This window comes from Canis lupus, chromosome 27 (assembly GCF_048164855.1).
Source record: "Canis lupus baileyi chromosome 27, mCanLup2.hap1, whole genome shotgun sequence".
Classification (NCBI taxonomy): domain Eukaryota; kingdom Metazoa; phylum Chordata; class Mammalia; order Carnivora; family Canidae; genus Canis; species Canis lupus.
Window position 1 is genome coordinate 15,829,974 of NC_132864.1, and position 23,256 is coordinate 15,853,229.

The 23,256-nt window shown below is 46.4% G+C and overlaps 1 protein-coding gene across 2 annotated transcripts in view; it reads left to right on the plus strand.

The window, feature by feature from the left end:
• The first annotated feature begins 68 nt into the window (after nt 1–68).
• Nucleotides 69–23,256, plus strand: part of ALDH2 (aldehyde dehydrogenase 2 family member) — a 41,090-nt gene continuing 17,902 nt past the window's right edge. Inside the window, exons 1-5 of one of the 2 annotated variants that reach the window (XM_072802548.1) lie at nt 69–288; nt 17,839–17,943; nt 19,160–19,300; nt 20,389–20,468; nt 22,664–22,775. In XM_072802548.1, coding sequence (XP_072658649.1) covers nt 163–288; nt 17,839–17,943; nt 19,160–19,300; nt 20,389–20,468; nt 22,664–22,775 — 564 coding nt within the window. In that variant the 5' untranslated portion in view covers nt 69–162. The remainder of the gene's footprint in view (nt 289–17,838; nt 17,944–19,159; nt 19,301–20,388; nt 20,469–22,663; nt 22,776–23,256) is intronic. The other variant, XM_072802549.1, reaches the window with a different exon arrangement.

Sequence of the window (23,256 nt, forward strand, 5' to 3'; positions counted from 1 at the left end):
CGGGGGCGGGGGAGGGGGCGGGCACGGCGTCCGCGCCTGCCCATTGGCCGCCGCGCGCGGGCGGGGGAGGTCGCGGGCGCGGTGACCGGGTCCCGCAGCGCCCGCGGGCCGCCCAGCACTCGGCGCCGTCGCTCCGTCCCGCAGGCCCGCTCCCGCCGCAGCATGTTGCGCGCCGCCGCGCTCGCTGCCGCCGGCCTCCGGCCCCGCCTGGGCCGCCGCCTCCTGTCGGCCGCCTCCTCCCAGGCCGTGCCGGCCCCCAACCAGCAGCCCGAGGTCTTCTACAACCAGGTGAGGCCGCCGGCCGCGGGGCTTTGTTCTGTCGGGAGAGGGAGCCCGCCCGGGAAGGCCCGGGCCTCCTCGGGGCCCCGTACGCAGCGGGGCTGGAGCGCTTTGCTGCGCTGCGGCTTCCCGCACACCTCCGCGCCCTGCCCGCGGGCCTCCTGGCACCTTCGCCGCGGCGGACGGCCCCTGTTCCGTTCTCCACTGTGACTGCGGCCGCTTGTTCGTTTCCCTGCTCCCGCCGAGCGTGTTCTGCCCCGTCAGCAGCCCCTCAGTCGCCGCGGTGTCTGCACAGGGCTTTCACCATCACCCACCCAGACGACCTTTCCATCAAAGTCCCCTCTTAGCAGGAGCTTTTCCGTCTTTTCCTTGGTCATCTCTTAGCCCTTAATTCTTGCCCGTGTCCAAGAAGTCCAAATGGAAAAACAAGAAAGGGAGGGGGCCGCCTCCGCCAAGGTCCACCCCTTGGCCACGGAAAAGGTCAGGGCCCTGGGCCGGGAGCACACACGCTCACTGCTGGGAATCGGGAAAGGGTGCGGGACCTTCGCCTCTGGGGCGCAATCCCCAAGTAGTGTCCGCGCCTTCCAAGGAGCTGGTTTTCTTCCAGCAAACCGGGGAGGGGCTTTCCAGGATAACACCGCTTCCCAGAAGCCAGTTTCTTGCTTAAGCAGAAATTCTTGCTATTCTTGCTTCGGAATATTTTCTCTTTTGATCTTTGAGTTTGGGTAAAGTGCTGGAATTCACAGAGAAGGAAATCGATGTGAAGACTTCGTTTTTGTATGTGCAACAAGCTACCCTTCTGTGAGCTTCAGTTTCTTCTTTTGTAAAGTGGGAAGTGGGTCAGAGGGTGAGCACTTACAATAATAACAGCTCCTTTTCTCTGTGCACCTGGCATGGTTCTGTTTTGCCATTTAATCCTTACAACAGCCCAGTGAGGTGGGCACTGTGATCATCTCCATCTCATAGATGAACAGAGTGACGGAGAGGTTTCGTGAGTTGCCCAAAGATTGAAGCCAGTGGCAAAGTTGGGGTTCACATCTAGGCTCCCAAAAGAAAGCCTCTAACCAGAATATTCTGTGCTACAATCGATGTACCTCTGGGTTGGAATAGAGGGGTCAGTGCTGATTCAGGATGCCATAGAGCCAATCCTGGGTGGATTTTTTCAAGTGGACCTGCTCCTTTGGCCCAGAGCTGAGCTGCAAATCTGCATACAGGTAGTGGGTAAAGGCATACCTGTGTAATTGTAAGGAGTGTTACAAATAGTCATTTGCGAGGGAATAAAAACAAGAGATAAAATTCCCTTTATGGAACACAAGCCCCAAATGCAGCAGCTGTTGTTCTTTTGGTAGGCTGCTTAATGAGAAGTTCATGCTCGGGAGACTTGAACATCAGAAAGATTATGCAGAGATATCCTTAAGGGAAAGATGCCAGCACCCCAGGCCTTTTGTGGACACAAGATTGAATTAAGATCTTCCTCCTCTGGGCAGCCTGGCTGGCTCAGCGGTTTGGTGCCGCCTTCAGCCCTGGGTGTGATCCCGGAGACCCGGGATCAAGTCCCACGTCGGGCTCCCTCCATGGAGCCTGCTTCTCCCTCTGCCTATGTCTCTGCCTCTCTCTCTCTCTCTCTCTCTCTCTCTCTCCTGAATAAATAAATAAAATCCTAAAAAAAAAAAAGATCTTCCTCCTGTGTGGTCACATGGAAATGAGGAAATGGCATCCCAACGTACATGCACAGGGATCTTGCAGATAGCATGAGCCTTGCTGTCCTTAGTCTGGGGATGTGAAGTTGGGGGAGAGGAGTGCAATCTCCCTGCAGCTCCTTGCATCAAGTTTTTTGAGATTATAAAAGTAATAATTGCTTGCTGTAAAAATACAGAGTACTGTAAAACTTCCCACACCCCCCCACTGCACTGCCACTGTTAACAGGTTGGTCTGTGATCTTGCTTTTTCTTTGTGTGTGTGTGTTCATGCCTGTGAGCAAACATGCACCAGATTTTTTTTCTTTTTTTTTAAATAAATGAGATATTAGCACTTACTGTTCTGGAGCACTGTCTCATTGAACAATGTATCTGAGTTATCTTTCTCAGTTAGTACATTGATATCTTTTTTATTCTTCCCAAGGTTGCAATGCATCACACCATGTTGAAACTGGCTCTTCTTAAAATTCTTGGGCTGTTTTCAGAGTTGCATTGTTGCTAATGCTGCTGGCAAGCATGCCAAAACCTACTCTGAATATTTTTGAGTCTCTAGGAGCCAGGGGCTCTAGGTACAAACTACATCATACTCCTGGACATTTCCTGAGGTGTTACTGGGTCCTTGAAGTTTAATGAACTGTTCTAGAGTTGAGCTTCCCAAGAAGGAGTTCTTCCATCCGGCTTTGAAGTTGCTTCTGCGGGGTAGGTTTTCTTGCCAAAGGCATTTGGAGGGGTATTTGGGCTTTTGAGGGAATGTCACAGTTCAGGCTTGTTGGGTCTCACCTGGATGGGTGGGAGTGGTACAGGTGGCAAGTCTTCTCTTTCCCACCTCCTTCTCTCAATCCAAAAGAGGTAGAGGGAGGTGGTTTGGTCCACCTTCCTAGGGTCCTCTTGCCTTTACTTGTCTTGGGTGAGGGCGCAGAGTGGGGTAAACTTATTGATTGGAAGATTTGGGACACTCTCTCCTTCCCCCGCTTACAAGCAGGGACCTGTAGGGGGAGCTGATGATGGCCAGGCTTCTTGAAGATCAACATGTCTTATCTTTGGCGGTTTCAGGGACACACCTCTATCAACAAACTGATTTTCATTTTTCATTCTTTTTTTCTTTCCTGACTTGGTGACTTAAATCAGCCCTGCTGATTTTTTTTTTAATTTTATTTATTTATTTATGATAGTCACAGAGAGAGAGAGAGAGAGGCAGAGACATAGGCAGAGGGAGAAGCAGGCTCCATGCACCGGGAGCCTGACGTGGGATTCGATCCCAGGTCTCCAGGATCGCGCCCTGGGCCAAAGGCAGGCGCTAAACCGCTGCGCCACCCAGGATCCCAGCCCTGCTGATTTTTAAAGCTCCTGAAGTTAAGCCCCACTGGTTTTCACAGCCAGGTATTAGGGGGATTTGTCTTCTCAATGTGAGTACCCAGTGCCTCGCATGCCTAGTGTAGGATCTGATCTCTTGCATTTGCTTCTCCATGCTGTGGCAACCCTCCTGTTTGTGGTTAGTCTTGCCAGGGATTTGGTTGCCAACTGTATGTCTGTCCCTCCTACCCTTTTCAACATGGCCTCCTGTATATGATGAACTGTGGGAAAGCCTGCCCTACCAGTCTTCAGGTCGTTTTCAGAGTTGGCTGCATAGATGGAGCTGTTATCTTGGTATGTCTGTGGGACAAGGTGAGCTCAGGATCCTCCCATTCTGCCATTTTCCTGATTCCCCATGTTGATTGATAATAATGAAGACCAGAATATTGTTAGGTACCGTTGTGTTGCGCTCTGTACTCAGACCACCTGCCACTCATTAGTGTTGATTTGGCCAGGTTCATTCATTCAACAGACATTTCCTGAGTGCTCCCTGTTCCAATGAACAAAACAGATAGGAATCCCTGCCTGTGGAAAGCTTGTGGCCTGGATGGTGGAGACAGGTAAGTGAAGTGCATTCTTGGCCAAGGCAATCAGTGCTATGGAGAAAAACAAGGCAGGGAAGAGGGGGATACAGAGCGTGGTACAGTTTATTTAACTCTGTACCTTAACTACTACATCTGTAAATTGGGGTAAAAATCCTATATACATCATAGAGTTGCTGTGAGGGTGGAGTGGGGGTCATCCTTATACAGCCCTTAGCAAGCCTGGCTCTTCATGACCAGTGCCTCCATGTTTACACAGCCTTAAGTAAAGGCTGAGGTAACAGTGATGCTTTTGAGCTTATGAGGTAATAGTGATGTAACTCCATTATGTGGGTGCTGTTGTAGTTTTAAGTTGTTTTCTGAAGGGGTGAGCTAAGTTGTGGTAAAGTTGAATGGGAGTTTGGGGTGACTTAAATTGTGTCCCTATTCTTAGCTTCCTGACCACAGCCCTTGGGAACTAAAGAGAAAACTGACAAAAAAGAAATTAAAGAAAGTGTCTCCCTGTATAGAATTTTCTGATTACAACATTAATACATCCTCAGTACCAAAAGCCAAGCATTACAGAGTCCATGAGGTAGAAACTCATTGGAAATATAAGCATGCACCATTGGCCCATAATTTACATTAGAGAAAACCTAAGAAGCTAGCTTGCCATCCATGGGGAAATAAAAGAACAACTTGTGCTATGGTTATAGGAAGGAACAATTCAATAGATGCAGTAGTTCAGGAATTATCTGGAACTGGATGAATAATGGGTCTCAAAAACAATGTGACAAGGCAGGAAGGGGTCCTGCGTTCTGCAGATAGGAAGCTAATTAAATCACCCAAACAAACTTTACACTGAATATGAGCAGACCTATCTCCATATAAAATAGATAAAAATGGGGGCTCTTGGGTGGCTCAGTCAGTTAAGTGTCTGCTTTGGGCTGAGGTCATGATCCTGGGGTCTTGGGTTTGAGTCCCGGTATTGATTCCCTGCATTGGGTACCCTGCTCAGTGAGTTGTTGCTTTTCCCTCTCCTCCAGCTTGTGCTCTCTCTCGCTGTCTCTCTGTCTCAAATAAATAAATAAAGTTTAAAAAAAAATAAAATGTATAAAAATGTTCTGGAAGAAATATGTGCATTGGTGTGAAGGTGGTGAGTGCCTTTGGAGGGGGTACTGCTTAGGGAATCTGTTTACAGGTAGTGATTAAAGGGAACTTTGGCTTTATTTAAATCTTTTATTTCGTTAAAGCTAAGTGACCTGTGAGCAAATATAAAAAGAAAAAAAAAGAGACAGTCCTCTGATATTTCACACCTCCAGATAATCACTGCTAACAGGTAGTATATCCAGAATAGAAATTTGATTTTCCTTGTTTTTCTTGGGTGATTCTTACATAATGAGCCAAAATTTATGTTGGGTTAAGCAGTGGTTTGAAGTGGCTTTGTGCTGAATGAGTCAAGTGAAATATCTCCACATTCATCATACTGGTTTTATTGTTTGTGAAAGAGTTTTAAGATCCTTTGTAGAAATAATAGATTCAGGCAAGGCAGAGAATCAGAGGATTTCACCAGACCTACCTTGGTACTTCTGCTTCTGACATAATTATATTATAAATGAATGTAATTGCCTTTCATCACCTTCTGCCTTTCCAGAATCTGTGAATCTGTGGAAACATACTGCGTTACGGGTGACTGGGCTCTGAAAAGGTTTGTGAGGGACTCCTGGGTGGCTCAGTTGGTTAAGCATCTGCCTTCAACTCAGGTCATGATCTCAGGGTCTTGGGATTGAGTCCCACATCGGGTTCTCTGCTTAGTGGGGAGTCTGCTTCTCCCTATCCCTCTGCCCGTTTCTCTTCTCATGCTCTCTCTCAAATAAACAAAATAAAATCTTTTTTTTTTCTTTTTTAAGAAGGTTTATGGTATTGAGGTCAGGTTGAAAGGACAGATGTGTATGCGGTGGACATGTGTACCTATCCCCTGATGAATAATTATGATTGCTGATCACTTAGGGTTTGTTAGGCCCTGTGTTGATGTTTAACTACACATTTTCACCTTTCATTCTTCCAATAACTGTATGAAGCACAGGTATTGTAGCTGTTTCAGATGAGGGGACTGTGGCTCTGGGACTTTAAATACTAATTATGAAACCAGGGTTCAACTCTACGTGCATGCCCTTAGCCACATGCTGGGCTGCCTCGTGACCAGGCCCTATGAGCAAACAAGGTTGTAAATATTTTTTAAAAGATATATGTATTTATTGGGGATGGGGGGCAGATAGAGAGAATCCCACTGAGTGTGGAGACAGATGCAGGGCTTGATCTCATGACTCTGAGATCTTGACCTGAGCCAAAACCAAGAGTGAAATGCTCAACCAACTAGCCACTCAGGCGCCCCAAGGATGTTAATATTTAGGGGAACTGAACTTGAATATTTGAAATCAGAAGGGAAGAGCCGCATTTGTGTTCATGTGTGTTATTACCAGCCTCTAGCACCGAGATCAGAATATTATTGCTGTTCAGTAAATATTTATTGAAGGCATGAATAGTTGCCATTTATCAAACTATTTTTTATAATTTTATGTTCCAGTAGCAAGGAATAGGAACACAATATTTCCACTCAGAGGAGCCTTTTTCAAAGAATTTGGGGGAGTTAATATGAATAAGAATGTGAAGACGTGTAGGGAGTGCTAAAATTATCCAAGGGAAGTGATTGCAGAAAGATAGAGGTTGCCAAATCATAAGACCAGAGAATGTCAACAAATTGAAAGCATGACTGCCAGGAGAACCCACCACTCTCCCATGGTGAATGTGCTGAAAAATCTAGGAATGCAGAATAAAAGGCCCGGAGAGCCAAGAGTGGAGGGGAGAGTTTGGGTCAGATGCCAGAATGTCTCCAGCAAGTCTGGGGGAAAAGGCTGCCCTTAGCATTACTACTAAACTAACCCAAAGTTTGGAGGTTTGAGAAATGTGAATGTGTGTAGCATTCGGTGTTTTTCTTGAACTTATCTCCTCAGAATCTTGTAAAACAAAATATAGCATCTGTTTTCTGTTGGACATAAGTTACCTAACTGCTCTTGAAAAAAGCAAATGCCAGCAAGAGTCTCCCCGAGATAGAAAACTGCCCCATTTGCTCCCTCATCCTTGGGGAGGGTAGCATATTCCAGGGATGTAGATTTCCTAGGTAACAGATCCCCAGTTCTTTCATGCATCAAAGCCTGAATTAAAATCTTTCTATAATGCAGCCTCTCTGCTTAATTGGAGCTACTGAGTACCACTGAACCTGTTATTGGAAACCTCACATAGATGACTGTCCAGTGCCTTGGGGTGGAGGCGGCACTGGAATGTCACTCTGTCCTCGCCTTGGTTAGGCCTCCTCCTTTGGTCCTCAGCTTCTAGGCACCCACCATACCACCCAGTTTTCTGAGGCAGCCCAAGGATTGTGTTGTCCTCTGACTCAGCAATTCTGAATTTTATACGGCCATCTGTCTCAAGTTTGCAAATGTCCATGTCCAAGGATGTGTGCTGTAGCAACACTGTCAGGAATAGTGAAATTGATCCTAAAAGTGCATGTGTGGGAACTGGTTCAATAAACCGTGGTCTTTTCATACCAAGGAATGCTGTGTTGCTTAAAATATAATAGGGCGATATGTTTGTGGAAGAATGTCCAAGATAAACTGAGAAAAGCAAGTGAAGACAGAGAGTTGACGATCCCTTCTCAAGAATTGATGCTCCTGCCTCTGGCCCGTTCCCCTCATAGTGCAGCAGCCCTAGCTCCCTACCCAGGGCAGGTGTGGGATCCAGAGCCCCCTCCTCCTGTCCCTCGCCCTTACTCTGCAGCCATGGTGTCCTTTCGGTTCCTCTTGTCTCCAAACTCTTCCTTTCAGAACATTCCTCAAGTGCCGCCTGATTCCCTGGCCTGTTCCACTATTGCCTGCTTCCACTGTTGCTGCTGCTTCTTTGTTGGTCCGCTCATTGATTGTGTCTCAGCTCCCCAGGACTTGAGCAAGGAGCCAGGACTTTGCTCTTTCACGCCATACCCGGCATGGGCATAACACTCTGTTAAAACTTACTGGCTGCGTGAATGAGTGAGTCCGGCTTGTACAAGATAAAGGGAGATGAATTTATTAAAATATGTAGAAAATACAGGGTGTTGATGCTCTAGGAGTTTTGCCAGTAGTCCAGATTCAGAGCATGAGCTCCTGATGTTGCTAGGATGTCTCTCTGCATGTTGCTCTGCTTCTAGAAACTTGAATGAGGAAGTGTGCGCTGGGAGCACCCCCTCCCAGGGTGACAAAGTTCAGCCTGTTACAGGGGCCAAGCTTTGGGTTTTGGGCCAGGAGGTTATGAAGCATTTGGCCTGGTATCAGTCCTTGTGTTTACTTAAGTGAATGCTGTGAAACTCTCCTCCCACACCCTCCTCAGGGTGAGAACATTTCCTACCCTGCTCCCCATCCCTGAAGGAGTGCAGGGGAGACCACTGAAGGCTGGTTCTAGGAGGAGGGAAATGGGAACTCGAAACCGAAGGAAGATTCTAAAAAAAAAAAAAAAAAAAAAGGAAGATTCTAGGTTTATGCTAGGCAAATTCAGGCTTATTTTATCAGTGAGAAAGATGGATTATAGAAAATTCAACAATGGAGAGTGACCCAGCAGGTTTAGGGCTTTGAAAGGCAAACAGGTGCCAGGGAGTGGTTTTCTTACAGGCTTCTTTTTTTTTTTTTTTTCTCTTACTCAGTTTTTTATTTTTTTTTTTATTTTTTATTTTTTATTGGTGTTCAATTTACTAACATACAGAATAACACCCAGTGCCCGTCACCCATTCACTCCCACCGCCCGCCCTCCTCCCCTTCTACCACCCCTAGTTCGTTTCCCAGAGTTAGCAGTCTTTACGTTCTGTCTCCCTTTCTGATATTTCCCACACATTTCTTCTCCCTTCCCTTATTTTCCCTTTCACTATTATTTATATTCCCCAAATGAATGAGAACATATAATGTTTGTCCTTCTCCGACTGACTTACTTCACTCAGCATAATACCCTCCAGTTCCATCCACGTTGAAGCAAATGGTGGGTATTTGTCATTTCTAAGAGCTGAGTAATATTCCATTGTATACATAAACCACATCTTCTTTATCCATTCATCTTTCGTTGGACACCGAGGCTCCTTCCACAGTTTGGCTATAGTGGCCATTGCTGCTAGAAACATCGGGGTGCAGGTGTCCCGGCGTTTCATTGCATTTGTATCTTTGGGGTAAATCCCCAACAGTGCAATTGCTGGGTCGTAGGGCAGGTATATTTTTAACTGTTTGAGGAACCTCCACACAGTTTTCCAGAGTGGCTGCACCAGTTCACATTCCCACCAACAGTGTAAGAGGGTTCCCTTTTCTCCGCATCCTCTCCAACATTTGTTGTTTCCTGCCTTGTTAATTTTCCCCATTCTCACTGGTGTGAGGTGGTATCTCATTGTAGTTTTGATTTGTATTTCCCTGATGGCAAGTGATGCAGAGCATTTTCTCATATGCATGTTGGCCATGTCTATGTCTTCCTCTGTGAGATTTCTGTTCATGTCTTTTGCCCATTTCATGATTGGATTGTTTGTTTCTTTGGTGTTGAGTTTAATAAGTTCTTTATAGATCTTGGAAACTAGCCCTTTATCTGATATGTCATTTGCAAATATCTTCTCCCATTCTGTAGGTTGTCTTTGAGTTTTGTTGACTGTATCCTTTGCTGTGCAAAAGCTTCTTATCTTGATGAAGTCCCAATAGTTCATTTTTGCTTTTGTTTCTTTTGCCTTTGTGGATGTATCTTGCAAGAAGTTACTATGGCTGAGTTCAAAAAGGGTGTTGCCTGTGTTCTTCTCTAGGATTTTGATGGAATCTTGTCTCACATTTAGGTCTTTCATCCATTTTGAGTTTATCTTTGTGTATGGTGAAAGAGAGTGGTCTAGTTTCATTCTTCTGCATGTGGATGTCCAATTTTCCCAGCACCATTTATTGAAGAGACTGTCTTTCTTCCAATGGATAGTCTTTCCTCCTTTATCGAATATTAGTTGCCCATAAAGTTCAGGGTCCACTTCTGGATTCTCTATTCTGTTCCACTGATCTATGTGTCTGTTTTTGTGCCAGTACCACACTGTCTTGATGACCACAGCTTTGTAGTACAACCTGAAATCTGGCATTGTGATGCCCCCAGATATGGTTTTCTTTTTTAAAATTCCCCTGGCTATTCGGGGTCTTTTCTGATTCCACACAAATCTTAAAATAATTTGTTCTAACTCTCTGAAGAAAGTCCATGGTATTTTGATAGGGATTGCATTAAACGTGTATATTGCCCTGGGTAACATTGACATTTTCACAATATTAATTCTGCCAATCCATGAGCATGGAATATTTTTCCATCTCTTTGTGTCTTCCTCAATTTCTTTCAGAAGTGTTCTATAGTTTTGAGGGTATAGATCCTTTACATCTTTGGTGAGGTTTATTCCTAGGTATCTTATGCTTTTGGGTGCAATTGTAAATGGGATTGACTCCTTAATTTCTCTTTCTTCAGTCTCATTGTTAGTGTATAGAAATGCCACTGACTTCTGGGCATTGATTTTGTATCCTGCCACGCTACCGAACTGCTGTATGAGTTCTAGCAATCTTGGGGTGGAGACTTTTGGGTTTTCTATGTAGAGTATCATGTCATCGGCGAAGAGAGAGAGTTTGACTTCTTCTTTGCCAATTTGAATGCCTTTAATGTCTTTTTGTTGTCTGATTGCTGAGGCTAGGACTTCCAGTACTATGTTGAACAGCAGTGGTGAGAGTGGACATCCCTGTCTTGTTCCTGATCATAGGGGAAAGGCTCCCAGTGCTTCCCCATTGAGAATGATATTTGCTGTGGGCTTTTCATAGATGGCTTTTAAGATGTCGAGGAATGTTCCCTCTATCCCTACACTCTGAAGAGTTTTAATCAGGAATGGATGCTGTATTTTGTCAAATGCTTTCTCTGCATCCAATGAGAGGATCATATGGTTCTTGGTTTTTCTCTTGCTGATATGATGAATCACATTGATTGTTTTACGGGTGTTGAACCAGCCTTGTGTCCCAGGGATAAATCCTACTTGGTCATGGTGAATAATTTTCTTAATGTACTGTTGGATCCTATTGGCCAGTATCTTGTTGAGAATTTTTGCATCCATGTTCATCAGGGATATTGGTCTGTAATTCTCCTTTTTGGTGGGGTCTTTGTCTGGCTTTGGAATTAAGGTGATGCTGGCTTCATAGAACGAATTTGGAAGTACTCCATCTCTTTCTATCTTTCCAAACAGCTTTAGGAGAATAGGTATGATTTCTTCTTTAAACGTTTGATAAAATTCTCCTGGGAAGCCATCTGGCCCTGGACTCTTGTGTCTTGGGAGGTTTTTGATGACTGCTTCAATTTCCTCCCTGGTTATTGGCCTGTTCAGGTTTTCTATTTCTTCCTGTTCCAGTTTTGGTAGTTTGTGGCTTTCCAGGAATGTGTCCATTTCTTCTAGATTGCCTAATTTATTGGCGTATAGCTGTTCATAATATGTTTTTAAAATCGTTTGTATTTCCTTGGTGTTGGTAGTGATCTCTCCTTTCTCATTCATGATTTTATTAATTTGAGTCTTCTCTCTCTTCTTTTTAATAAGGCTGGCTAATGGTTTATCTATCTTATTAATTCTTTCAAAGAACCAACTCCTGGTTCTGTTGATCTGTTCCACAGTTCTTCTGGTCTCGATTTCGTTGAGTTCTGCTCGAATCTTTATTAACTCCCTTCTTCTCTTGGGTGTAGGATCTATTTGCTGTTTTTTCTCTAGCTCCTTTATGTGTAAGGTTAGCTTTTGTATTTGAGTTCTTTCCAGTTTTTGAATGGATGCTTGTATTGCGATGTATTTCCCCCTTAGGACTGCTTTTGCTGCATCCCAAAGATTTTGAACGGTTGTATCTTCATTCTCATTAGTTTCCATGAATCTTTTTAATTCTTCCTTAATTTCCTGGTTGACCCTTTTATCTTTTAGCAGGATGGTCCTTAACCTCCATGTGTTTGAGGTCCTTCCAAACTTCTTGTTGTGATTTAGTTCTAATTTCAAGGCATTATGGTCCGAGAATATGCAGGGGACAATCCCAATCTTTTGGTATCGGTTCAGACCCGATTTGTGACCCAATATGTGGTCTATTCTGGAGAAAGTTCCATGTGCGCTTGAGAAGAATGTGTATTCAGTTGAGTTTGGATGTAAAGTTCTGTAGATATCTGTGAAATCCATCTGGTCCAGTGTATCATTTAAAGCTCTTGTTTCTTTGGAGATGTTTTGCTTAGAAGACCTATCGAGTATAGAAAGAGCTAGATTGAAGTCACCAAGTATAAGTGTATTATTATCTAAGTATTTCTTCACTTTGGTTAATAATTGATTTATATATTTGGCAGCTCCCACATTCGGAGCATATATATTGAGGATTGTTAAGTCCTCTTGTTGAATAGATCCTTTAAGTATGATATAGTGTCCCTCTTCATCTCTCACTACAGTCTTTGGGGTAAATTTTAGTTTATCTGATATAAGGATGGCTACCCCTGCTTTCTTTTGAGGACCATTCGAATGGTAAATGGTTCTCCAACCTTTTATTTTCAGGCTGTAGGTGTCCTTCTGTCTAAAATGAGTCTCTTGTAGACAGCAAATAGATGGGTCCTGCTTTTTTATCCAGTCTGAAACCCTGCGCCTTTTGATGGGGTCATTAAGCCCGTTCACATTCAGAGTTACTATTGAGAGATATGATTTTAGTGTCATCATGATATCTATTCAGTCTTTGTTTTTGTGGACTGTTCCACTGAACTTCTTCTTAAAGGGGAATTTTAAGAGGCCCCCTTAAAATTTCTTGCAGAGCTGGTTTGGAGGTCACATATTCTTTTAGTTGCTGCCTGTCTTGGAAGCTCTTTATCTCTCCTTCCATTTTGAATGAGAGCCTTGCTGGATAAAGTATTCTTGGTTGCATGTTCTTCTCATTTAGGGCCCTGAATATATCCTGCCAGCCCTTTCTGGCCTGCCAGGTCTCTGTGGAGAGGTCTGCTGTTACCCTAATACTCCTCCCCATAAAAGTCAGGGATTTCTTGTCTCTTGCTGCTTTAAGGATCTTCTCCTTATCTTTGGAATTTGCAAGCTTCACAATTAAATGTCGAGGTGTTGAATGGTTTTTATTGATTTTAGGGGGGGATCTCTCTATTTCCTGGATGTGAATGCCTGTTTCCCTTCCCAGATTAGGAAAGTTTTCAGCTAGAATTTGTTCAAATACATATTCTGGCCCTCTGTCCCTTTCGGCGCCCTCGGGAACCCCAATTAAACGTAGGTTTTTCTTCCTCAGGCTGTCGTTTATTTCCCTTAATCTATCTTCATGGTCTTTTAATTGTTTGTCTCTTTTTTCCTCAGTTTCCCTCTTTGCTATCAACTTGTCTTCTAGGTCACTCACTCGTTCTTCCACCTCGTTAACCCTCGTCGTTAGGACTTCTAGTTTGGATTGCATCTCATTCAATTGATTTTTAATTTCTGCCTGATTAGCTCTAAATTCTGCAGTCATGAAGTCTCTTGAGTCCTTTATACTTTTTTCTAGAGCCACCAGTAGCTGTATAATAGTGCTTCTGAATTGGCTTTCTGACATTGAATTGTAATCCAGATTTTGTAACTCTGTGGGAGAGAGGACTGTTTCTGATTCTTTCTTTTGAGGTGAGGTTTTCCTTCTAGTCATTTTGCTCAGTGCAGAGTGGCCAAAAGCAAGTTGTATTGGGAAAAAGAGAAAAAGAGAGGAGAGAAAGAAGGAAAGAAAAGAGAAAGAGGAAAAAAAAAGGGAAGAAAAAGAAAAAAAAAACGAAAAAAAAAAAAAGAAGAAAAAGAGAAAGAAAAAGAAAGGAGAAAAAAAAGGGGGTGGGGGAAGGAAACAAATCAAAAAGCAAAACAAAACAAAAACAAAAACAAAAAAACAAACAAAAAAAGAACCACCGGGGAGTATCTTCTGATTCTGTGTACTTTAAGTCCCTTGGCTTCTCCTGGAAGTTGTCCGTCTAGCTGGTGTTCTGGGGGAGGGGCCTGTTGTGCTGATTTTCAGGTGTTAGCAGTTGGGGGAGCTGCTGTGCCCCTGCCTGGTGCAGGGCTCAGTGGGGGTTTTTTACCCCGTGAGGCCGCAGGAGGAACAGCCCCAGTGGCGGGGCAGCTCTGGAAACCTGGATTCAGCTCCGGCAGGAACTCCGTCTGCAGGGCCTGGAGGCTCCGGGGCGGGGCCGCTGATGTGCTCAGCTGGGGCAGGAGCGTCCTTGCTGTCCTGGGCCCTCCCGGCCTCTGCCTGTCCCGGGGGAGGCGGGATCCTGGGCTGTGTCCCGGCGCCCTGTGCTCCGGGGCCTGCGCTGTTGGATTCGCGCTCCCGGGCCCCGCAGCCCCCTCCGCGGAGCCGCCGCCCGAGCCCCTCCGAGCTGCTCCTGGAACCGCGCAGCCCCCTCCGCACGGAGCCTCTTCCTCTGCCCGAGCCCCTCCGAGCTGCTCCCGGGGCCGCGCAGCCCCCTCCGCGGAGCCGCCGCCCGAGCCCCTTCAGCTGCTCCGGGTCCCGCCGGGTCCCGCCGTGCGCGCTGCAGCCCTTAGGGAGCTCGGCGCACTCTCCTGGGCGCGCAGTTGCTGTTACTGTCCCCGGGAGCCCGAGGGCATCCCCGCCCTCCTGGGTCCTGCTCCAATTCCCTGCGAGCCCCTTTCCCCCGGGAAGGTCGGTGCAGCTCCTGCGTCTCCGGGACGGGGCTCTCCTGTCCTGGGGACACTCCCCCGGCCTCAGCCCGGCTCCTCGCGGGCCCCTCCCCCTTGGAGGCCTTTGTTCCTTTATTTCTTTTTCCCCGTCTTCCTACCTTGATAGAAGCGCGAATTCTTCTCACTGTAGCATTCCAGCTGGTCTCTCTTTAAATCTCAGGCCGAATTCATAGATTTTCAGGATAATTTGAAGGTTTTCTAGGTAGTTTGGTGGAGACAGGTGATTTGGAGACCCTACTCTTCCGCCATCTTGCTCCTCCCCCCCTCTTACAGGCTTCTTGGAAGATCAGGAAAACAGTGTGGGCCCTGACCAGGGAGGAAGGGGTGAAGACTGGGGGGTTCACCTGACTGGCCTGCCTCTCTGCTTCATAGTTCCTGATATTTGCAAAATAACAATTAAAACTTTTTTGGGACACACTAATTTAGTATGCTATGGTATAGGGAATAACAGGCAGAGGCATAGAGATCTGCCGGGCTTTTGCTCCTAAAAATCTTTGACCTGAGAGAGCCACAGGATCCAGAGTTTTGTTGTGGTGGCTGCTGTGGTAAGAGCCACTGTGTACACAGGGTCCTGGCTCAGGAGCTTTACACCCCTTGTTACATTTAATCCTCACATCAGCCCCCGCCCCAGACATTCTCCCCAGGGACTGATGAAGCATCTGGAAGGGAAGGGATTGGCCCAAGGTCACAGCCAGTGAGGGGCAGAGTTGAGATTTGAACCCAGGTCTGTGGGGGCTCAGAGGCTGGTGCTTTTTACACTGCCCAGAAAAAAACCTTCAAAATCAAACCTGCTGTTGGGCAGTAAGTCAACCATGCAGATGGAGCGAGGAAGTTGGAGTGCTGACTTCTTTGAAGGCAGACCTGGGCTCTGACTGGAGGCTGCAGCTGGAGGAGAACCAGGTGAAGAGCACTGGCCTTGGAAATTGGCAGGAGGGGGAAGCCAGTTCTCATGGGAGCTTGTGCACAGGGCTTGGAGAACTCGACACAGAGCCACTCGGTTCAAGCCAGAGCTCTTTCTGCCACTGGAAGCGGTTGGTTGCTTGCTTCTCAGCAACAAAGGTGTTGTTTCTCTCAAGATTAATTATCAGGCAACTAATGTGAACCCGCACAAACATACTTCCAAAGAGTCTGGCTAATGCCAAGAGCCTTTGACTGTAGGGGTGTGTATAGCTTCGGATTCTGCTCTGATCATGGGCAGGAATTGTGCCAAAATGCCAGATTTGAGCCTGAGAAAGTGACTCCTGGTAGATCTCTTCCTAATCAGCTCCTTCCCAAGTTGTCAGGTCCCACTGGCACCACCGCAGCATTGCACACCTACTCCCTGCTGCCCCAAAGCTTGGCGCATACACCTACCTGGAGCCCTCACACACCACCTTATGAGGGGTCCTGCAGTGATTTCCACTCTGTAGGTGAGGAAGCGAAAGCACAGGGAGGTGGAGTGCCCATATGATGCAACTAGGATCAAAAGAGCCCCAGTTCATCTGGGTGCTCGTCCTGACCCTGCTCTTGACCATGGAGCCAGGCAAGCCCCTCCCTGCTTAGTGGCTTGGTTGTGTTTATGGTCCTGAATTCTGGCCCAGGGTAACTGGAGATGACTTGCCAGGGTTCTAAGCCAGAGTCAGGACATGCTGGGATGCTGGGGTCAAGGAGAGCCCTTGAGGAAGGAAGGCAGAGTGGCCTTGAACTGCTGTTCACCCTGACTGTGACCTTTATTCAGCCCTGGTGAGGTGACAAAGTATCTGCCACTCTCAGACCAGCTTCCCCAGCCTGAAAGGGAACAGCTTGCTGAGAGAGTTCCTTGAGAATATTGCTTGGCTCTTAGAAGCAGAGAGTGATTTTTGGCATTTAATTAAGCAGCTTTGGATAAGGATCTTTTCTCTGAGTGAATGAAGGGGCTTCCGTCTCCCTGGCATTGGCCTAATTAAATCAGTGTACAGTCTCTCTCCAGACCTGGTTGCTGTTAATCCTCACAACAGCAACAGCAATGATTGCTGCCAGGTGCTGAACTGAGGCCTTCACAGGACTCACCCTCCTCTCTCATCCATCTACTAGCCCTTCCTTCTTGGTTTTCAGGTAACTCTGGCCACTTTTGTTTTTTCTCAAATGCACTAGACTTATTCCTATCCCAGGGCCTTTGCACTTGCTCTTGTTGCTGCCTCAACTGTTAATCCTTCCACTTTTCCTGTTTTTGGTTTCTTGTCATCAGTCAGGACTTGAGTGAAATATCTACTTATCAGAGAGACCCTCCCAACCATCCTATCTAAAGTTCTTTATCTTCCCCTACTTTAGTAGTCTCTGTGGATCCCGTTTTCCTTCTTTGTACCTACCACTGCAATCTGTCTTGTGTATTTGATTGCTTCTCTACTGTCTGTATCCACCAGAACAGAACACCAGGTCCATGAGAGACAAAGGTCCTTACTGGCTTTAGTTTCTACAGTGTCTTTAGCCTTAGAACAGTGCCTGGCCTATCGCAGATGTTCACTCCATATTTACTGAATGGTAAAAGAATAATCTGACTCCTTTCTCACAACAACACTGTACAGTGGTGTGGCAGAGGAGAGATGATTGCAAATTTTTTACTGCTCCTCCCAAGGAGTAGTGGAGGCTCCCCCCACCCCCTCCCCTGCGATCTGGACTGGGCCTGTGACTCGCACTGATCAGTGGAAGAAATGAGGTCGTGTGACTTCAGAAGCTGGATCTTAGGAAGCCTTTCAGCTTCTGCCTGAGTCTCTTGGAACACTCTCTGGGGAAGCCAGCTGTCCTAGGAGAAAGCTGACTAGCCTGAGTCTGCCATACAGCCAGGAGGCCCAAGCAGACATGTGGTGCAGAAGCTCTCTTGCCCATCCAGGGCATCTCTGCTCTGTGAGCCCAGGCAAGCCCTGTGCAGCTGAGCCCAATCAATGGATGCAATTGTGAGAGAATAATGAATCATTTAAGCCACTGAGTTTTGACATCTTATACAACAATATGGATAAATGGATATGGTAGGTACATTCTCTTCATTTCTCAGATCAACAAGAACAAGGTCAAATGACTTACCCAAGGTTGCTTGGCAGACTGGGCATTTGAACTTGGTAGTCTCCAGGGCTGGGGCTTTAAACCTCATGCCACATTCCTCTGAGGCTAATTCACATTGTGATTTTTTAATTTATATTGCTGGTTGTCATTGTTGGGTTGAGAGCCGATCTAAGAACTTTCTTCCTTCTCGTTGTAGATCTTCATAAACAATGAGTGGCACGATGCTGTTAGCAAGAAAACGTTCCCCACCATCAATCCATCCACTGGAGAAGTCATCTGTCAGGTAGCTGAAGGAGATAAGGTGAGAACTGGTGATCTCCCTTAGGGCGGGAACAGGCAAGGATGGTTTCATTTTTTACTTTATATGTTTTTATGTGGTTCAAACTTTGCCGTGTGCATTACTTTCATGACTCAAAATGCCAATGAATATCTTTTGAGTAAATGAATCAACAGAAACTCTTCCTTCAGGCAAAGGTACTAGATTATACCCAGGTTCAGTCATTCAGACAGCTGTGGAATTGTAGACTTGCAACTGAATTTGGGACATCTAATCCAGTCTGTCGTTTCTAGTCCTAGAAGGTAGGTCAGAGAAGGGAGGTACACACCTAGATAGAGGAATCTTGTGGACTAGAATTTGGTCTCCTAAGATCTAGCCTGGTGTTGGTAGTATATTCTATTGGAATTGTACATACTTGCAGGACGTCCAGGTGGCTCTGTTGGTTGAACGTCTGACTCTTGGTTTCGGTTCAGGTCATGATCTCAGGGTCCCCTGAGCTCTATACTCACTGGGCAGTCTGCTTGGGGTTCTCTCTTTCTCCCTCTGCCCCAACTCATGCTCACTCCCTCTCTAAAATAAATAAATAAATTTTTAAAAAGAAGAGGCACTGGAAATAATTTAAGAATGGTCCTTGACCTCTGCTTTAAGACAGTTTTCTATATTCGTGTATAAAGCCCTGCTCCCTCTGCTAAAAGCAAATGTGAATACAGTACTTTTCTGGCTTATAAGGTAGTCTGATGGTAAATATATTTAATATTAATGAAAACCATGCTCCCAAACCTCCTGATACACATCTCCCAATATGAAAAATGCTAGCTGTGATGATTTTACTGCTTCCCCAGAGGAGAGGGAAGGTGGTTAAACCTGTGTTTAGTGGAGACTGCCAGTTATTTTAGAAGGAATGGTTAGGTTCTCTGGGCTTGCTTTCTTACAAAGATGGGGAAAATGGTCAAATTCTAAGCAATGATGCCTGAATGTTTCCCTCTAAAACTCTTTGGGGAATTCTGAAATGAAAATACAGGAACAGAAACTGTCAGGTCCTCATTCTCTTCATAACTCCTGGAAAGGAGAGTCTGAAGCTTGTCAGGCAGAGCCCTTCATGGTGGGGAAGGGGTGTTTGGGGCAGGTTTCCACACGATATTGACTAAAGCCCTGTGGGTGTGCTTGGCAGTGGGGTGAATGATATTTGGAGGCAGTTCTCACTGAGAAGGCCTCAGCTGTCTTGGTGGATGTTTTCCAGGAAGATGTGGACAAGGCAGTAAAGGCTGCCCGGGCTGCCTTCCAGCTAGGTTCACCCTGGCGCCGCATGGACGCATCTGACAGAGGCCGCTTGCTGAACCGCCTGGCAGATCTGATTGAGCGAGACCGGACCTATCTGGCAGTGAGTTTTCAGCCCCCTCCTCTCTCATCCCATGTGGTGAATAGGCTCAGAGCATCCCACAGACAGCCAGGAAGGGGCTGCATGGCTGACATGTAACAGATCAGAATGGCATAGGCCGGACACTTGGGGTACACCGCTATTCCAATTAGAGGAGCCTCTTATTGTCTCCTATGATGGCTAAGAAAGGAGGAGATGGGGGGCAGGGAGGGGTGCTACAATGGGGAGCCTTCCCTGAAACCCCCAGGGATAGACGCCTCCCTCGGAGCCCCTGTGTGTGTGGTGGGCCTTCTCTCTGGCTGCCACAGGCGGAAGAAACCAGGAGGCAAAGCCCTTTTCCCACCACTCCCCAATCCAATCTGCATATAGCAGCCAGAGTGAACCTTCTAGAAGGCAAATTATACCATGGTGCTCCACTCTCAAGTTTTCTATATATCCTTAGGATAATGCCCTATTCCCTCCACATGGTCTACAAGGCCCTGCCTTGTCTGACTCTGTCTCCCAACTAATGACGGGCTGTGGCCCTCACACACAGAACTCAGCTCACCACCTTTCCCTCAATGGCTTGACTGCCAGGCTTCTTTGAGCCATTGGGGCCTTTGCACATCCTTCTGCTTGGGGTGCTCTTCCCTTGGTCATCATTTTTACCTTCCCCTTTGCCTACTTACCTCCTACATATCCTTCAGATTTTAGCCTAGAGGGAGGGTGTTTCTCAGACTGGGCTGGGCATCTGGGCTTCTCCTTTCTAGCACTCTTAATACTTGTGATAAATGCTTCACGTTATTATTCACTGGCACTTTGCTCTCTCAGCTCTCATGTTTGTCTTTTCTTACCTGCATTTGGCTTAGAGCCAAACCTAGAAAACATGTGCATATGAAATGACCACATGTGAAACTGGTACACCATTCTTCTCCTCACCCCTCATTCTTCCACCTTTGGAGAGGGAGGGGTTTTGGGCCAGAAGTGCCACAGCATTCAGTGGCACAGAGTGGCCATCAGCCCTTCTTGGTCTGTGCTGAGCTTGGGCACCAGTTGTCACCAATCGCTTTGACTCAGTCCTATGCCTGTGCTGACCGTTCTCTTTTTCTCAGGCCTTGGAGACCCTGGATAATGGCAAGCCCTATGTCATCTCTTACCTTGTGGATCTGGACATGGTCCTCAGATGCCTCCGGTATGGGCTCAGGCTTCCTGCTTCTTGTTCTGGCTGCACCACATGGGAGCAGGTGTTGTGGGGGGCGGGGGGGAGCCAGAAATAGAATAATGTAACAGGATTACAGGAGTGGGAGAAACATGTTTGCTGAGACTATCTTATGAGAAAACCCCTCAGTGTCAAAACAGCAAGTTACTCATAAGTGTTTTCTCTTTTTTTCTAGAGGCAGTTTCAGTAATTTTCTGTTAGGTGGAATTTGTCCATTTCATGTAGGTTATCTAATTTGTTGGCTACAATTGTTCATATAGTCTCTTAAAAGCCTTTTTATCTCTGTGCGGTCCGTGGTGATTCTTTTTTTTCACTTCTGATTTCAGCTGTTTGTGTCTTCTGCCTTTTTGTCTTAGTCTAGTGAAAGGTTTGTCAAGTTGGTGAGTTTTCGAAGAACCCCCTTTTGGTTTTGTTGATTTCCTCTGTTGTTTTCCTGGTCTCCCTTTCATCTGCCTCTGCTTTAGTCTTTATTATTTCCTTCTCCTTGCTAGCTTTTGGATTAGCGTAATCAAATGTCTTAATGACCAAGAAATACAGGATGAGGAATAAGAGCTTTGTTAGGGTCCTTTTGGTTGGAGGTAACAAAGACTCGGCTTGACTCAGGCACTGCGGAGACTTAGGGGTCTTAAATCCAGGAGGCCACCAAGCCATACTGTGGCTCCTCTCAGCCCTCTTGCTTCATCTTCTCAGTTTTCCCTGGCTGCCTTTGGGGCCAGTGTGTTTGCTAGAACCTGGCTGCCCCTTGCCTAGGCTTGCTTTTGTATGCATGATCCTACCAGACTACACTGCAACCCCTTAGTCCTAGTGCCAAATTCCTGCCAAATGCCAAATTTTTAATGCCAGAAGCAGGGGCCAAATGCTACCCTCACTGGTTGGCCTCAAGCCTGACCAGCTATGGTTCCGGTGGACAGATCATTGTGTAAATAATGACTGGACTGTTCCCCCTGTGACCCTGTGGACAGAGTTGGAGGGGAAGAAGCAATACCAGAAAAGTAGGGGTTGGACAACATAATGGGTTCTCAACCAGAGTAGTCCTGTCTCCTGGGTGACAATTGACAATGTCTGGAGACACTTTTGATTGTCACAGCCCGAGCGGGGAGGGGGAAGGGGGAGTGCTACTGGTATCTAGTGCATTGAGGCCATAGAGGCTGCTAAAAAGCCTACAGTGCACAGCATGGCCCACAGAGCAAATAATTTTCCAGCCCCGAATGACAGTAGTGCCAAGATTAGATTGCTCTGCGAGGATGCCCCAGGAGAGCAACCTGGTGAAGCTCAGGCTCCATCCTGTGCCTTCCTGAGTTTTAGGAATATGCCTTTGTGCTGATTAAGTAACCATTCTGGGGCCTGCAAAACACAAGTAATACTGACGGGGAGGAAGGAAGCCGGCAGTGCCTTCCCTTGGCTAGATTGGCGACTCCCTAGCTGTTTTTCTCCCCAGGCTCACAGCCCTGTGTTCAAAGCCAGGTCAGCTTGGGGCTCAGACTTGTGTTGCCATCCCAGTCATTTCAGAGCTCTTCCTTTTACCCCACATTTCATCTTTTTCCTTCTCTTGTTTTTCCTACTTCCCTGAAAATTTAACCATTACATACTGGAAACCCATGCTGCTCATTTCTCCCCCACACTCATGTGCTGAGCTTTTCTGTCACCTGTGTCCCTGTGTCTAGGGCTTGGGCCAGGTGAGGATTTGTTTCTGGTGGCTGTTCCCTCAGTCTGACTTTAGGACTCTGCACACAGGAAGTGCTAGCCATTGGATAGGTTTTCACTTCCTTACCAGATTCAACCCGTGGTTCTCAAATGCTAGTCTTGTGGTGCTGGACTGGTTCAACAGTCACAGTTTAATCTGAATGCTTATTAAAAACACCAATTCCTGGGGAATCAGCCTTGGAGCTCCGGATTGAGTAGGTTAGAAGTAGGCACCTTGAATATGGTGTTTTTCACAAGCATCCCAGGTGATTCTGAGGCTTAGAGTTAGTTGACCAGAGTGGATTACTGTGATCCTAGCAGTTACCCAGAAAGTCTTTTCTTGGAATAAGCCAAGAGCAAGGGCAATGATCAGAAAAACTTAATTGGGCCTGTATGAGTCTTCTCTTTCTGCCACGGTTTACAGGGGTCCCTGAAAGTCATGGATTAAGCTTAATTTTTGTTTTTTGGTATTTTTGTTTTTTTAGTTACTATGCTGGCTGGGCTGATAAGTACCATGGGAAAACCATTCCTATCGATGGGGACTTTTTCAGTTATACCCGCCATGAACCTGTCGGGGTGTGCGGGCAGATCATTCCAGTAAGTATTAGCCTCATAATTAACGAATGAAGGTTTATCAGGAGTGCCTTGAGATGCAGCGATCTTGGACAGGCTGATTGCAAAGGTTGGGAGGGTCTGCGGAGTGATGTGGGAAGGTGGCCTGGATGGTGGTTAAAAACACAGGCTTTAACAAAGCCAACCAGTCTGCCGTGTGTGGACTCTGACTTTGGGCGAATCACTTAACCCTGTAAGACTCGGTTTCGTTATCTGAAAAGCAGAAGGGAACATAGCACTCTTAGGGCAGTGGAGAAGGGGAGGAAGGCAGTGGTGGATAAAATGCAACAACATAGCATGGAGCCTACTATGGGAAAAGCTCTAATGAGCATGAGTCATTCTTGTTCTCATCCACCTGCCATGTCCATCTGTCTTAAGCTCACAACTGAGTTGTGAGGGTAGCAGAAGGGGGTCAGAGAAGTCAGTGAGGCTTCTCCTCCCTGGGCTGCCACATCCCCTGGCTGAT